Source organism: Pseudophryne corroboree, chromosome 10, assembly GCF_028390025.1.
Source record: "Pseudophryne corroboree isolate aPseCor3 chromosome 10, aPseCor3.hap2, whole genome shotgun sequence".
Lineage (NCBI taxonomy): Eukaryota > Metazoa > Chordata > Amphibia > Anura > Myobatrachidae > Pseudophryne > Pseudophryne corroboree.
Window position 1 is genome coordinate 6,745,537 of NC_086453.1, and position 16,738 is coordinate 6,762,274.

A 16,738-nucleotide genomic window follows, 5' to 3' on the forward strand; every position below is an offset into this window, starting at 1 on the left:
TATTACATCGTCTTCTAGCACAGCATGAGCAGGTGCATCCGTAGCTTATTACATAGTCTTCTAGCACAGCGTGCGCACGTGCATCCGTAGCTTATTACATAGTCTTCTAGCACAGCGTGCGCACGTGCATCCGTAGCTTATTACATAGTCTTCTAGCACAGCTTTGCAGGATGATGGATAATATATGATGAGTGGGTCTCCTGGCGGTTATTGCAGGACAGGCCTCTCAGAACGGAGCCTGTTCCTGCAGATAATTGTTCTGTCTCCTGTTGGTGGAGTTGGTGCTGGCAGTAACTCTGGAATGTTTGGGGTTTCCTGGCATTGTGCGGGTGACCCTGCAGGAAGTGTTGGTACATTCCAGTCTCTGGGCCTGATCTCCTACATGACGTTGTTACACACAGCCCGCCTCTGGCTCGCGTTCTCAGCACTGTCTTGCTTACATAGTAACCTGCTTGTCCACAGGTGCACCTGCGAGGGGTTCGGCGGCAGGGCAGCTGCTGGACGGAGAGGACGCACGTGGAGAAGAGGCTTCTGGTGGTGGTAGCGGTCCTCTGCATCGGGCTGTTGGCATGCCTGCTATCCCTGGCCCTGCAATACAGGAACGGTAGGTGCCGCTAGCCCGGCCATCTCCGCATGACGTTACACCTGTTGCCTAGTTCCGGCTTTCATGTTATCCTCCCAAATGTGGTACAGATGACTGCTGTGTGATGGGAGGGGGGTGCACATATTCCCAAAGTGCTTAATGAGACGCCCCCTGCTTAACCACGGAGCAAACTATTCCTAGACATTCCGCTCAGATGGCGCTATAACATAGATGCACCCCCGTTATCCAGAGACGCCCCCTCTCGTGATGTGCAGAGAACTGGGTGATGGTCCCAGCATGTTAGTCAGAGGAGACCTGTAATGGGGACGGAGGCTGGGTATTGTCTACTGTATGGTAGTGCTGCAGATACTGATGCCTGGCTTCTGGGACCAGGGATGGGCTGGCGGGGAGAGCTGGGGATGGGCTGGCGGGGAGAGCTGGGGATGGGCTGGCGGGGAGAGCTGGGGATGGGCTGGCGGGGAGAGGTAGGGATGAGCTGGGGATGGGCTGGCGGGGAGAGCTGGGGATGGGCTGGCGGGGAGAGAGGTAGGGATGAGCTGGGGATGGGCTGGCGGGGAGAGCTGGGGATGGGCTGGCGGGGAGAGAGGTAGGGATGAGCTGGCGGGTAGAGGTGGGGATGAGCTGGCGGGGGAGGGATGAGCTGGCGGGGGAGAGGTAGGGATGAGCTGGCGGGGGAGAGGTGGGGATGAGCTGGTGGGGGAGAGGTGGGGATGAGCTGGCGGGGGAGAGGTGGGGATGAGCTGGCCGGGGGAGAGGTGGGGATGAGCTGGCCTGGGGAGAGGTGGGGATGAGCTGGCCGGGGGAGAGGTGGGGATGAGCTGGCCGGGGGAGAGGTGGGGATGAGCTGGCCGGGGGAGAGGTGGGGATGAGCTGGCCGGGGGAGAGGTGGGGATGAGCTGGCCGGGGGAGAGGTGGGGATGAGCTGGCCGGGGGAGAGGTGGGGATGAGCTGGCCGGGGGAGAGGTGGGGATGAGCTGGCCGGGGGAGAGGTGGGGATGAGCTGGCCGGGGGAGAGGTGGGGATGAGCTGGCCGGGGGAGAGGTGGGGATGAGCTGGCCGGGGGAGAGGTGGGGATGAGCTGGCCGGGGGAGAGGTGGGGATGAGCTGGAGAGGTAGGGATGAGCTGGAGAGGTAGGGATGAGCTGGAGAGGTAGGGATGAGCTGGAGAGGTAGGGATGAGCTGGCGGGGAGAGGTAGGGACTCGGCGTGACCCGGAGGTTGTGGTGGTAGCTCTGCTATGGGGAGACGCCAGTGACGTGCGGCCAGTCTCACCTCTCCTTTCTTCTGTTGCAGAGAATCGCGTCTGCCTGTCTGAATCCTGCATCCTGGTGACCAGCACCATCCTGCACTCGCTGGACCAGTCCGTGGATCCGTGCCAGGACTTCTACAGCTATGCCTGCGGTGGATGGATCAAAGCCAACCCTGTGCCCGACGGGCACTCTCGCTGGGGGACCTTCAATGAGCTGTGGGAGCACAACCAGGCCGTTATGAAGCACATCCTGGGTGAGTGCTCTGAGAGGCGCCCGGTGGCTGCTTGCTGGTTATTTAGGTGGTAGACTACCCCTGGAGGTGCGCCGGGCAGTGATCATTGTGGCATGCTAGCTGCCAGAGGACAGGGATCCTTCTGGACGAGGCAGTGTTCGGTGTATTGTGATCGTGTGGATAGTCTTAGATTAGCCAGCAGATTCTTCTATGTAATTATTACCAGTTCTGTGACTCTCTATGCAGTGTAAATGGTTATATATACCTGTTGCTGGCTCCCTGGATATATAGGCACTGGCGATGATGTCACCACTGTGAGCTGCTGGTGCAGTGCGGGGGGGTGTGAAGATGCTGGGCTGTGGCTGCAGATCTGGGCTGGGAGTTTGTGCAGTCTGCTTGCAGCGCCCAGGACATGATGTGTCAGCAGCTCTGACATTTCTAATCAGTTGCGGGACTCACGTCGGCTGATTGTGCCTGCCAAACAGTTTCCATGTTTACTCAGTGCGCAGGAGCCGTCTGATGGCCGATTGTCTGCAGCTCTCAAGTGACAAATGCAGCTGATTAACCCTGTAACTGCAGCTGCGCAGACGACGTCCTGATCTACAGATCCTGACATGCGGGGTGATAAGCCGGGTTCCCCTGTATCCTGCAGCTGCTTGCTGAGGTCTGGCAGTGACGGGTGTTATGTACACACAGGACCAGTCTCGTCTCTGAAGCTTGTAATCTAAACCAGGGTATTGCACCAGATGCAAAGTGATGTTCCAATCGGAAATGCCCAGTAATGCAGGAAAACATGGCCTGCTCTTGGACACTCCTACAGAACCATGGCAGAGTGACTCATATGCAGGAGGAATGGGGGTCAGCTTGGCTTTGCTGGGGTGGTAATGACAGCTGATTTACACGACCAGGTGTGGCCTCTGTCAGACCACCGTCCGGTCCATTCCTATTCGAGGAAGATAGGGGTCTGGGCCCATACGTCTGCTGGCTGTCATTCTAGATAGAACAAGGTCCCTCCCAGCCGTCTGTTAATACTGCAGATAAGCAGCAGATACGGGTTGCTGCGCTGGTCTTTGTTGCAGGATCTGTCCAGTAACAGCCCCAGGCGTGCTGCTATCCCGCATTGTATCCTACCCCCTTCATCTGGGGCAATTCTCATGTGGAGTCTGCAGCATCTGTCTGTTCCTGTGTCCTGGCTGGGCATCGGAGGTCGTAGTGTCCAGCAGGTATACAGAGTGGGACGTGGGTCTGCAGCATCTGCCTGTTCCTGTGTCCTGGCTGGGCATCGGAGGTCGTAGTGTCCAGCAGGTATACACAGTGGGACGTGGGGTCTGCAGCATCTACCTGTCCTGTGTCCTGTCTGGGCATCGGAGATCGTAGTGTCCAGCAGGTATACAGAGTGGGACGTGGGTCTGCAGCATCTGCCTGTTCCTGTGTCCTGGCTGGGCATCGGAGGTCGTAGTGTCCAGCAGGTATACACAGAGTGGGACGTGGGTCTGCAGACTACGCCTGTCCTGGCTGGGCATCGGAGGTCGTAGTGTCCAGCAGGTATACACAGTGGGACGTGGGTCTGCAGCATCTACCTGTCCTGTGTCCTGTCTGGGCATCGGAGATCGTAGTGTCCAGCAGGTATACAGAGTGGGACGTGGGTCTGCAGCATCTGCCTGTTCCTGTGTCCTGGCTGGGCATCGGAGGTCGTAGTGTCCAGCAGGTATACACAGAGTGGGACGTGGGTCTGCAGACTACGCCTGTCCTGTGTCCTGGCTGGGCATCGGAGGTCGTAGTGTCCAGCAGGTATACACAGTGGGACGTGGGTCTGCAGCATCTACCTGTCCTGTGTCCTGTCTGGGCATCGGAGATCGTAGTGTCCAGCAGGTATACAGAGTGGGACGTGGGTCTGCAGCATCTGCCTGTTCCTGTGTCCTGGCTGGGCATCGGAGGTCGTAGTGTCCAGCAGGTATACACAGAGTGGGACGTGGGTCTGCAGACTACGCTTGTCCTGGCTGGGCATCGGAGGTTGTAGTGTCCAGCAGGTATACAGAGTGGGACGTGTGTCTGCAGCATCTGCCTGTTCCTGTGTCCTGGCTGGGCATCGGAGGTCAGTGTCCAGCAGGTATACAGAGTGGGACGTGTGTCTGCAGCATCTGCCTGTTCCTGTGTCCTGGCTGGGCATCGGAGGTCAGTGTCCAGCAGGTATACAGAGTGGGACGTGTCTGCAGCATCTGCCTGTTCCTGTGTCCTGGCTGGGCATCGGAGGTCGTAGTGTCCAGCAGGTATACACAGAGTGGGACGTGTGTCTGCAGACTACGCCTGTCCTGTGTCCTGGCTGGGCATCGGAGGTCGTAGTGTCCAGCAGGTATACACAGTGGGACGTGGGTCTGCAGACTACGCCTGTCCTGTGTCCTGGCTGGGCATCGGAGGTCGTAGTGTCCAGCAGGTATACACAGAGTGGGACGTGGGTCTGCAGACTACGCCTGTTCCTGTGTCCTGGCTGGGCATCGGAGGTCGTAGTGTCCAGCAGGTATACACAGAGTGGGACGTGGGTCTGCAGACTACGCTTGTCCTGGCTGGGCATCGGAGGTCGTAGTGTCCAGCAGGTATACACAGAGTGGGACGTGGGTCTGCAGACTACGCCTGTTACTGTGTCCTGGCTGGGCATCGGAGGTCGTAGTGTCCAGCAGGTATACACAGAGTGGGACGTGGGTCTGCAGACTACGCCTGTCCTGTGTCCTGGCTGGGCATCGGAGGTCGTAGTGTCCAGCAGGTATACACAGAGTGGGACGTGGGTGTGCAGACTACGCTTGTCCTGGCTGGGCATCGGAGGTCGTAGTGTCCAGCAGGTATACAGAGTGGGACGTGGGTCTGCAGACTACGCCTGTTCCTGTGTCCTGGCTGGGCATCGGAGGTCGTAGTGTCCAGCAGGTATACACAGAGTGGGACGTGGGTCTGCAGACTACGCTTGTCCTGGCTGGGCATCGGAGGTCGTAGTGTCCAGCAGGTATACACAGAGTGGGACGTGGGTCTGCAGACTACGCCTGTTACTGTGTCCTGGCTGGGCATTGTGTATACCTGCTGGACACTACGACCTCCAATGCCCAGCCAGGACACAGTAACAGGCGTAGTCTGCAGACCCACGTCCCACTCTGTGTATACCTGCTGGACACTACGACCTCCGATGCCCAGCCAGGACAAGCGTAGTCTGCAGACCCACGTCCCACTCTGTGTATACCTGCTGGACACTACGACCTCCGATGCCCAGCCAGGACACAGGAACAGGCGTAGTCTGCAGACCCACGTCCCACTCTGTGTATACCTGCTGGACACTACGACCTCCGATGCCCAGCCAGGACAAGCGTAGTCTGCACACCCACGTCCCACTCTGTGTATACCTGCTGGACACTACGACCTCCGATGCCCAGCCAGGACACAGGACAGGCGTAGTCTGCAGACCCACGTCCCACTCTGTGTATACCTGCTGGACACTACGACCTCCAGAGTGGGACGTGGGTCTGCAGACTACGCCTGTCCTGTGTCCTGGCTGGGCATCGGAGGTCGTAGTGTCCAGCAGGTATACAGAGTGGGACGTGGGTCTGTAGACTACGCCTGTCCTGTGTCCTGGCTGGGCATCGGAGGTCGTAGTGTCCAGCAGGTATACAAAGTGGGACGTGGGTCTGCAGAGTACGCTTGTCCTGGCTGGGCGTCGGAGGTCGTAGTGTCCAGCAGGTATACACAAAGTGGGAGGTGGGTCTGCAGCATCTGCCTGTCCTGTGTCCTGGCTGGGCGTCGGAGGTCGTAGTGTCCAGCAGGTATACAGAGTGGGACGTGGGTCTGCAGACTACGCCTGTGGTCATCTGTTTCTGACCTGTGTAACCCTGCGTAGGGATCTACTTTCTGAGGGTCCCTTGTACGCCCATGTAAGCAGCAGGGTGACAATGACCTGGGCACACCCCTAAACACAGGTCACAAACATATGTGCCCTGTGGCTTCTCAAGCTGTAGACGCCGCCCAGCAATCCCGGTCTCCAGCATAAGACAGGGGGGGATTCATCATCAGCCAGTTCAGTCAGATGCAAATCAGTGGCTCCCTTTTTTTTTTTTTTTTAAAGTTCCTGCCAATCTAAATCTGAGAGCCTGGGCGACACAGAGTGCCACAAAGGAACCCCTCCTGCCACAAGACTGTGTGGTGGAGGGGTGCCTGGGCAGCATTGCTGGTCTTTGTGGCAGGAGGGGTCCTTGGTGGCACTGTGTGTGGTTGTGTGGCACTGTGTGTGGAGGGGGGGGGGTGTATCTGGGCGGCACTGTGTGTGGAGGGGGGTGTATCTGGGCGGCACTGTGTGTGGTTGTGTGGCACTGTGTGTGGAGGGGGGGGGTGTATCTGGGCAGCACTGTGGGGGTATCTGGGCGGCACTTTGTGGCGTGATGCACGGTATGAATGGGCGTTACTGGGGCATTGATGGGAGGATACATACTGTCCTGCCATTGTGGGAATGCAGTATGTAATACAGTCAGTGTAATGGGACTCTGGGGAAGAGATATTGGCGGCAGATCTCCTCCCTGGAGGGCCGCAATGAAGACCTTCCGTGTATGTGTCTAACACAAATGTAACCCACACTGTTACCCTACATACTCCCCTCAGGGTTATAGTGTATAGCAGGGCTGGCCAAACCGGTCCTCAAGATCTACTGTGACAGGACGGTACCGTACGGAAGCACTCGCCGCGTCCCGTCGACTGCGCACAGAATGGAAGGTCAAGCCGCACGAGGCCTGACCACATAGGGGATTCCCGCTTACCGTCAGTAACCGCCTGTTACTGACTCCACCCACTGCGCTGTGGGCGGGTTCTCGCTGCCACCACCAAACTCCTAACCTGCTGTGGCGTTTGGAACCACAGTTCTGCTCTGTATGTGCCGACGCACTGCCTTACCACAGCTGTGTGGTGCTGACGAATCCCCACTAGCCACTTGCTAGGCCTCTACCGGTAGCTGGTGGAAGGCGGAGCTTGGAGACGTCAGGTGCTTCCCTGGACAGCCGGAGAACGGGGCTAGGTTTGGCCTAACCCTGTAGGTCACAAGATGAAGCAGTCTTCTTGAGGCAAAGGTGTTTATTGCTCAAATAACCTTTAAAAAGGCTCCTCCCTATTGCTAGGGGCAACAGCATACAATCAAGATGTTTTCAGCAGAAGATGATGTTACAATACACTCCTATGGGCCAGCTGCCCTTCTTTTATCCCTCTCCAAGACCCCTTACCACAGGGGGTAAGCCTGCCCTGTGGTGCACAACCAATCAATGTTTACCCATGAGCTGTGCATGCTCTGGTCTCATGCACACCTAACATTGTTCCCTATGGACAGTGGGGAGTGGTCGGTCTCCTTGGACTCTCCCATCTGGGAGAGTCAGGACACTCCCCGGTGCCGTTCAGTCTGGCTGGGGGGAAGTTTTCCCTCCTAAACTGACTTCCAGAAACCTGCCTGGGGACCCCTCTCACTGCCTGCAGCCTGGATTTGGGCTCCAGAGCTGGGCAGCCTGGCTCCCCGGTCCAGGTTTCTTGACACTACGGCTGATCTCCATGGAGCTCCAAGAAACCACTCAGCTTGTTTCATAGCTAAGCTGCTTCTCTTTCTCCCTGTGCCTCTTGGAAATGTGAGGCTGGATGGGAAAACATTCCGTTTTTGGGGAAAAGGTCTGGGAGAATCCATCAGCCTGCACAGCTATGGATTCCCCCCTCCTGGGACACACAATCAAGTAAGTGCAATTTTATCTTTAAATACATTACATTTAAATCACACTGTACATGTTTATACATTTAAATACACTCTGTGCCTGCACAGGCTTCACATACCTAGGCACTGCATGTTTTACACAATGTCCTGTTCTGTAGCTACTGTGTACTAGCCCTAGCCCTGCAGCCTGGCTGCTAGGGCTCTCTCTCAGTGCTGGAGGTATGGGGCTGGCTTCCCCCATCCTCCAGCCTGCCTTCCTGTCTCTGGGGTTCCAGGGAGCTGGCTCTCCCTGTCCCCCCAGTGTGGCACGAACCAGTGGCCTCGCTGCACGCAGCGGCGCACCCCCCTGTACCGAAGCCCGGCGGCCCGGGACACTTGTCCCGGCCGCCGTGACCCTGGCTTGTTTCAGCGCTGAGGCGCCGGGAGCGTAGCTCCCGGACCCCAGCGCTCACCATCCTGCTCGGCAGCCTAATTTCCCCCACACCGCTAGGGAGCCGGCTAGCCCGGTCCCCCATGAGCGGCGCTGACTGTGAGTGCCCTCGCCGCACAGGGAGCCGGCTAACTCGGTCCTCGTGTGCGGCGCACCCCCCTTGCTGCCCGGCAGCCCGGGACGTCCGTCCCGGCTGCCGCGGCTGGCCACCTCCGACGGGCTGAGGCGCCGGGAGCAGAGCTCCCGGCCCCCAGCGGCGGCTCTTACAGAGAGCACTGCAGCGGGAGCCGAGCTCCCAGCCGCAGCAATCACCCTTCTCCCCGGCGCGCACACTCCAGTGCGCCCGGGCTTCACCGATCGCTGCCGGGAGCAGAGCTCCCGGACTCCGGCGGTCAGCGGCTGCCTTCTTTCCCTGCCGTGGTCTCCGGAGGGGTCCGGGACCACGGCACACTTAAAATACACAGATTTAAACATATTCCTAAACACGGCGCCTAGCGCCCAATACATTTCAAATCTGGCGCCAAGCGCCCTTTGTTCTTTTAAAATGGCACTAGGGGTTAACCCCTTCAGTGCCAAAAGCGGCCATTTGCCTCGTGGCTGGGGCTCTCCGGCCACACTCCTCCCCCCCCCCATTCAAGCGGGTCAACCAGGGACCCATGTCCCAACGATTTGGGTCCTGGTCCCGCAGTCCGTTGGGGTGAAGGGGGCGCTACCTGGGGGTTGTAGGCTCTGGTCTAGACAGTTCATCCATAGTGTAGTGGGCCTCTCTTCGTGGGTGCACAATGTTCAAATAGTCCACCTGAAGTCCAAGTTCAAGGCTCCACCACAAAAGTCTGTCCAATTCCCCCAAGGTAGGTTGCAGCCACCTAACAGGTAGGTGGTAAGTCACCACGGTGGGGGGCCGGTTACAAACAAGTGCCACCCACGGTGTCCCAATTGTGGCATACCCCACCTCCCACAATAGCAGTATACTGCTCAACCAGGCCACAGGGTGCTCCTGCCCATATGGCTCTTTCTGGCTCGGTACTGCTCCCAGTCCATGCAGTGGCGCAATAGTTCGTAACACACAGTCCTGGTCAAGAATGTGCGCCATCAGCACTGGAGCGGGTACCTGAGCCTCTTTCAATGACTGGAATGCCAACTCGCAAGCGGGTGCAAAGTCCACTGACTTGGGAATGCCCTTCCTAGCCATCTCTGTCAAGGGGTTCACTACAGGACCAAAGTCAATGACAACATGTCCGTAGGGCCTTACAGGTTCTAAGGTCAGTACCGGTCTGGGTGATGTGGGCTGGGGACAGCCTCTGGTTGCCTCCACCCCCTCTGGGTTGGGCCTACCCCTGTCTCCTCCCACATGGTGCCCCAGGCACTGCACCTCCGTCATACCTAACTGGCAACTGTCTGCCCTAACTGTCAGACCTGCCCTCCAATCCTCTTCTGTCGACCTATGACTCGGGAAACCTACCCTGTCACCTAGGCCTACTCCTTCCTCCTCATCCGCTACCTGTGCCACAGTGATGGCGGCCAGACCACCAGCCTCTGGATCCTGTGTGGCATCCACTACAGGGAGGCTGCGTGTCTTCCCCGATCTACTGTGCACAGGCAAGGGACCTGCTATGTCCACAGCAACTTGCTGCGAGGGTTCTCCTATGGGCAGAGGCCCAGAGACGGCACAAACGCTGGAGTGCCCCGGCTGCCAACGCATGGCACCAGCCTTACAGTTGGTCTGGGCGTCATCCGACATTCCAGACCAGGGTAAGCTCTGTGTCAGGCACTTCAGGGTACGGTCTGTCTCCGGGTTACTGTCCAAAGGGGTTTCGCTGGCAACCGACACCGGTTGCGCAGGAAAGTTCCCTGGGGGGACCAGTTGGACACATTCCCTATCTGGTCTATCCCCTCCCACTTTCCTGGCTACCCTGTACCTTAACCCTTCCCGCCAGGTCAAACTTCCTGCCCCAACCCTGTCAAGGCCGCTGCCAGAGTGGCGCCTCATGCCTTTCAGGGATGGGTCAGAGAGTTGAGCCTCCCTAAACTCCTGCCTGTGGCCCTCAATCTCTCCTAAATTGGGACACTCTGCAGGGGGATCTAGGTGGGGATTACTAGGGTCAGTCTGGTAGGGGTCAGTCATGGAAAAGTCAGTGTGGTTTCTCATACTCACCGCCGGAGTTGGCAAACCACTTGGGTCAGGAGCATCATTGGGCACCCCCACAGGATCACACGAGCTGGAACAGACATCCTCTGCGTTGCTAGGGGACGTAGGCATACCAGAGGCAAAAGGCATGCGGGGTTGATGTACTGATCTAGCCGCGGTGATCTTTTCCTCTGGGCTGGTTGATGCTGTGGTTGGCTGTGCTGGCAGTTGTCTAGCAGCTGTAGTCTTTTCCTCTGGGCTGGGCTGTGCTGGAGTAGCTGATGTCAACGGTGGTTTTGGAACTTGACTCCGGGGAATGGCGCCAACAAACGTAGTGACGATCCCACCACCCAGATCATTTCCTAGGACCACATCAGTTGGGAGACCATCCATGACGGCAACTTCTCGCAACTCTGGTCCAGCTCCCCAGTCCAGGTAGACTCTTGCCATGGGAACCGCTTTTTCTGTTCCTTCTGCCAGGGTGACCGTGGCAGTGCGACCCTGCAATACTGCAGCAGGATCTATAAGGTGGAGGCTCACCACAGTGATTGAGGCCCCTGAGTCTCTTAGGCCTTCTCCCTGCAGGGGTCCCACGTGGACTGGCTGCAGGTGCCTCCACAGGTTGTGTAGGGGCTGTTTGGCCATGCAGGTGACTCTCTCCGCAGAGTGCACCTGTCTCTCGCCACACTCCATCGGACTGACTGGAGGGGGAACAGTCTCTGTAGGCTCATCTCCTCTCGTCAAACAAGCGATCCGGGCTCCAGCACTCGGATTTGGGGCACGAGTCTGGGGTGCTTGGGATGCAGGACAGTTCATCCTCAGATGTCCGATTTTCCCACAGCCGTAGCACTTCTTCTCCAGTCGTGGCACCGATGATCTCTGATCAGTTGCAGGGACGCTGCGGTGCGGTTGCTGGCCAAGAGCACCCGGGTTGGAAGATGCTTGTCTTTGGGGGTGATGAGCTGAAGAGGGGGGTCCCCTTGGTGGTACAGTCTGTTGGAGCTGGCTGGTGGCGGGGCGCTTCTGCCCCCTTGGCCGAATTGCCACATACTTGTCTGCTAACTGGGCGGCCATCTTTAAGCTGGGTGGCTCCCGATCTAGCACCCACTCCTTCACTTCTGGGGCGCACCTGCGGTAGAACTGCTCCCTGCAGACCAGGTCAATCAGTGCGTCCCATGTAGTGGCTTCCGAATCCTTCACCCACTTCACCACGTACTGCCGCAGCTGGTTGGCGAACTGCTCATGGGTGCTGCTAGGATTCTTGGGCAAGTCTCTGAACTTCTTCCTGTAAGACTCTGGAGTGATGAAGAATCGCTGGAGGAGGGCCTTCGCGACTTCGTCGTAGTTCCCACAGTCCTCCGTCGCCACTCCTCGATAGGCCTCCAAGGCCTCTCCATGCAGAGTGGGCACAAGGTGTCTCACCCACTCCGACTTGGGTAGATCGTGTAGTTTGCAAGTCCTTTCAAAAACTTGTAAATGTCCATCAATGTCCCCATCACTGTCTGCAAACTTGGCAAACTGAATGCGTCCCGATCTGTGTACAACAGCGGACAACGGCTCCCGGGGTACCACGGCCTGTGGTGCCCGCTCCGCATGCCACATCCGAATGACAAGCATGCGTTCTTGCTCCGTTGCCCTTTCCCCCAATTCCGCTAGCCGATCTGCTAGGGTATCCGGGTCGCCCCCCCTGGGACGTTGGGATCCTGGCCCTGCTAGGGATTGCTGGGAAACATTGCTGCTGTGAGAGAGGGCGGGGCTTGTGGTTCTCACCGGTTCCTTACGAAGGTCCACTGTTGGGCCGTCCTCTGCGATGCTGACGCCGTCAGTGCTTTCCACCTCCGCCCGATGAGACTCCTCCACGTTCCTGAGCGCCGCCTTCATGACGCTTCTGGACGCGTTGGAAGGGATATCCACACCCTTCCCCTGGCATACGATCTCCAGATCCTCCTTGGACATTCCGCTGAATTCCGCCATCTTGTGCGTTCTCCTGCGCTGCAGTTACTCCTCTCCTGAGTAACTCGGCTTCTCCAATCGGGTGATGAAAAGCCGCCTGGGAATATCCCACCACTATGCCACCAATTTCTGTGACAGGACGGTACCGTACGGAAGCACTCGCCGCTTGCCGCGTCCCGTCGACTGCGCACAGAATGGAAGGTCAAGCCGCACGAGGCCTGACCACATAGGGGATTCCCGCTTACCGTCAGTAACCGCCTGTTACTGACTCCACCCACTGCGTTGTGGGCGGGTTCTCGCTGCCACCACCAAACTCCTAACCTGCTGTGGCGTTTGGAACCACGGTTCTGCTCTGTATGTGCCGACGCACTGCCTTACCACAGCTGTGTGGTGCTGACGAATCCCCACTAGCCACTTGCTAGGCCTCTACCGGTAGCTGGCGGAAGGCGGAGCTTGGAGACGTCAGGTGCTTCCCTGGACAGCCGGAGAACGGGGCTAGGTTTGGCCTAACCCTGTAGGTCACAAGATGAAGCAGTCTTCTTGAGGCAAAGGTGTTTATTGCTCAAATAACCTTTAAAAAGGCTCCTCCCTATTGCTAGGGGCAACAGCATACAATCAAGATGTTTTCAGCAGAAGATGTTACAATACACTCCTATGGGCCAGCTGCCCTTCTTTTATCCCTCTCCAAGACCCCTTACCACAGGGGGTAAGCCCGCCCTGTGGTGCACAACCAATCAATGTTTACCCATGAGCTGTGCATGCTCTGGTCTCATGCACACCTAACATTGTTCCCTATGGACAGTGGGGAGTGGTCGGTCTCCTTGGACTCTCCCATCTGGGAGAGTCAGGACACTCCCCGGTGCCGTTCAGTCTGGCTGGGGGTAAGTTTTCCCTCCTAAACTGACTTCCAGAAACCTGCCCGGGGACCCCTCTCACTGCCTGCAGCCTGGATTTGGGCTCCAGAGCTGGGCAGCCTGGCTCCCCGGTCCAGGTTTCTTGACACTACGGCTGATCTCCATGGAGCTCCAAGAAACCACTCAGCTTGTTTCATAGCTAAGCTGCTTCTCTCTCTCCCTGTGCCTCTTGGAAATGTGAGGCTGGATGGGAAAACATTCCGTTTTTGGGGAAAAGGTCTGGGAGAATCCATCAGCCTGCACAGCTATGGATTCCCCCCTCCTGGGACACACAATCAAGTAAGTGCAATTTATCTTTAAATACATTACATTTAAATCACACTGTACATGTTTATACATTTAAATACACTCTGTGCCTGCACAGGCTTCACATACCTAGGCACTGCATGTTTTACACCAGTGATTTTCAACCTTTCTCAACTCGCGGCACGCCTAACAAGTCTTTAAATTCCCAAGGCACGCTATCAGTTACCCACGGGGGGAAAAACACATTGGCCCCCACAGATATCAAATACATTGGCCTCGACATTTATCAAGCACATTGGCCCCCACAGTAATTAAACACATTGGCCCCCACAGGTATAAATCAAACACACTGCCACCCCATACATTACCCAGACATACCCCTCGCTCACCATCACCATCTGAACTCATACCCATATATGTGAATATTCTGCTTAATGTCTGCATGTTCTGTATTTATTTTCACCCACTCATATCTGTAGGTTTTGCAAAAAGTGTTTTGCACTATAGTTGTCTGTATGTTCTGCATTATTATCTGTATCATGTTTCCACCCCCATCTATACAGTATGTCCAGTATTATGTGCCTAAAACCCCCCTCCCTCTGTATTGCCAGTGATGTGCCCCTTAATATGGTGCAGTGATGTGCCAGCTCCCCACTGTACTCTCAATAGTGTGGTCCCCCTGTTGTATTTATATTAGTGAATGCTCCTTCTCCCCCTCCGTTTTCCCAGTACTGCGTCTCCCCCCCCTCCCCATGTATGGCCATTAATGTGCTTCTCCGGCCCTTCAAACTCCCTGCCTACCCCAGGTAACTTACCTTGTTCTGCTCTGTCTTGACAGCCTGTACCCTACTTCACACTTAAACTCACCAGACGCGCGGTTCTCTTCACTTCTGTGACAGCACGGCGGCAAACATTAGGCATCAGCGTCGTGCTATGACGTCTGCGCGACACTGCTCAGGGGACAGAATTGACTACGGAGCGGGGAGCGGGCTCCCCCTCCCCTTACATTCCAGAACTGCTTCCTTTATGGCCCGGAGGTCGCCGGCAGCGTCTCATTAGTAATGAAGCTAGTAGTTCCGCCACTGGGTGGAGCACTGTGCAGGGCATCTCTGGTGGCCGGTATTGCTTTATGGAATCATATTTATGAATATTAATATTTAATATAACATATATGGTTATTAATATATGGATATATTTAAATTAATATGCGTTATCATATATATCTGCAAATATATTATGTCAGGCTTACAAATTAATTGGCTGATAAATATATGCAGTCCTTATATATATATGACTTATGAAATTATGAAGTTAAGATTCCTTAAAGAGAGTTCAAGCTTGAATATTACCGCTCTTTTTATATGATTCTTTATTTACAGGCAGATCAAATCGTACAGAATAAGATATACACAGTAGTGATATATATACTAATTATAATTATATTAAGCTATGCTATGTTTCCTTCGTTACATAACATAAAACAACATGACATAAGTTTCACAAACAGTTTCAATTATTATCATATTTATACTTGCAAGTTAAAGATTGCCATCCCAAGAATCATTCCTTCTGCATGTTCTCCATGACTTCTCCTCCTGACTGACTTCCTTCCTTCTCCTTCTTCTTCTCCCTCTCCCTCTTCCTTCTAACTCCTAACTACAAGTCTGGTCCTTTTATCTCATATTTTACCAATTCAAACTATCATATTCTCATAGTTTCCAATGGAATAGGTAATTATAGGTTTGTCAGATTCCAAGGTGTAATAAAACAAACATTGAACTGGGCTGTCGTGTCCTGTTCACGGAGGCATGGTGTCATAAAAGTGTGGTGTCCACACTGCCTTAAGCAAGTATAGTATTGTAAAATCTGGAATGTCTTTTCATCCAAAGTTCTGTTGTATTGACAAGTTTTCCTGGGGTCGGTTACACAATGTTTTATCAATGGATGTGATCTCTTTTCATAGTAGTTAATTTATACTCCCTAGCTTTTAACCTTCACTGGACAATAGACAAACCAGTAGATTCTGATCTACTGTAAGCACACCTGTGAATTCCAATGACCAACAGAGCTCTGTCACATACCTATTATCATTTATGGCCTAATACCTTTTCTCTACAATGACTCTTGATCTTACTGTAACCTCTCTGGCCTTATTTATGACTAGAGCAGAATAAACCTGTTCCCTACACTATTTTTTACCATCTTGCTGTAAAACACAAATATACAGTATATCTATATAAACACATACACAAACCTAATCTCTTAAATCAGCTAAACATTACCTCATACATTCAAACTTATTTCATATCTATTCCTTACTATATATATCCAGTATACTGTCCACTATGGTAACATCGCCTATTTATAATGAATTATATTTTGATTCAGACAATATCCATTGCCCTAATATTATACTAAGTGCAGACAATTACCTATAAGGCAACACCGGTGAGCAGCAGGCTGCGGCACACCTGACAACCGCTGGCGGCACACTAGTGTGCCGCGGCACAGCGGTTGAAAAACGCTGTTTTACACAATGTCCTGTTCTGTAGCTACTGTGTACTAGCCCTAGCCCTGCAGCCTGGCTGCTAGGGCTCTCTCTCAGTGCTGGAGGTATGGGGCTGGCTTCCCCCATCCTCCAGCCTGCCTTCCTGTCTCTGGGGTTCCAGGGAGCTGGCTCTCCCTGTCCCCCCAGTGTGGCACTAACCAGTGGCCTCGCCGCACGCAGCGGCGCACCCCCCTGTACCGAAGCCCGGCGGCCCGGGACACTTGTCCCGGCCGCCGTGACCCTGGCTTGTTTCAGTGCTGAGGCGCCGGGAGCGTAGCTCCCGGACCCCAGCGCTCACCATCCTGCTCGGCAGCCTAATTTCCCCCACACCGCTAGGGAGCCGGCTAGCCCGGTCCCCCATGAGCGGCGCTGACTGTGAGTGCCCTCGCCGCACAGGGAGCCGGCTAACTCGGTCCTCGTGTGCGGCGCACCCCCCTTGCTGCCCGGCAGCCCGGGACGTCCGTCCCGGCTGCCGCGGCTGGCCACCTCCGACGGCCTGAGGCGCCGGGAGCAGAGCTCCCGGCCCCCAGCGGCGGCTCTTACAGAGAGCACTGCAGCGGGAGCCGAGCTCCCAGCCGCAGCGCTCACCCTTCTCCCCGGCGCGCACACTCCAGTGCGCCCGGGCTTCACCGACCGGTGCCGGGAGCGGAGCTCCCGGACTCCGGCGGTCAGCGGCTGCCTTCTCTCCCTGCCGTGGTCTCCGGAGGGGTCCGGGAC

At 55.8% G+C, this 16,738-nt stretch overlaps 1 protein-coding gene across 8 annotated transcripts in view; it reads left to right on the forward strand.

Annotated features, from left to right (window-relative positions):
* The window catches only part of ECE1 (endothelin converting enzyme 1), a 155,199-nt gene that overhangs the window by 126,367 nt on the left and 12,094 nt on the right, over window positions 1–16,738 (forward strand). For all 8 annotated transcript variants that reach the window (XM_063942052.1, XM_063942053.1, XM_063942051.1 and 5 more), the window contains 2 exons: window positions 463–604; window positions 1,898–2,107. In XM_063942052.1, the coding sequence (XP_063798122.1) occupies window positions 463–604; window positions 1,898–2,107 (352 nt within the window). The remainder of the gene's footprint in view (window positions 1–462; window positions 605–1,897; window positions 2,108–16,738) is intronic.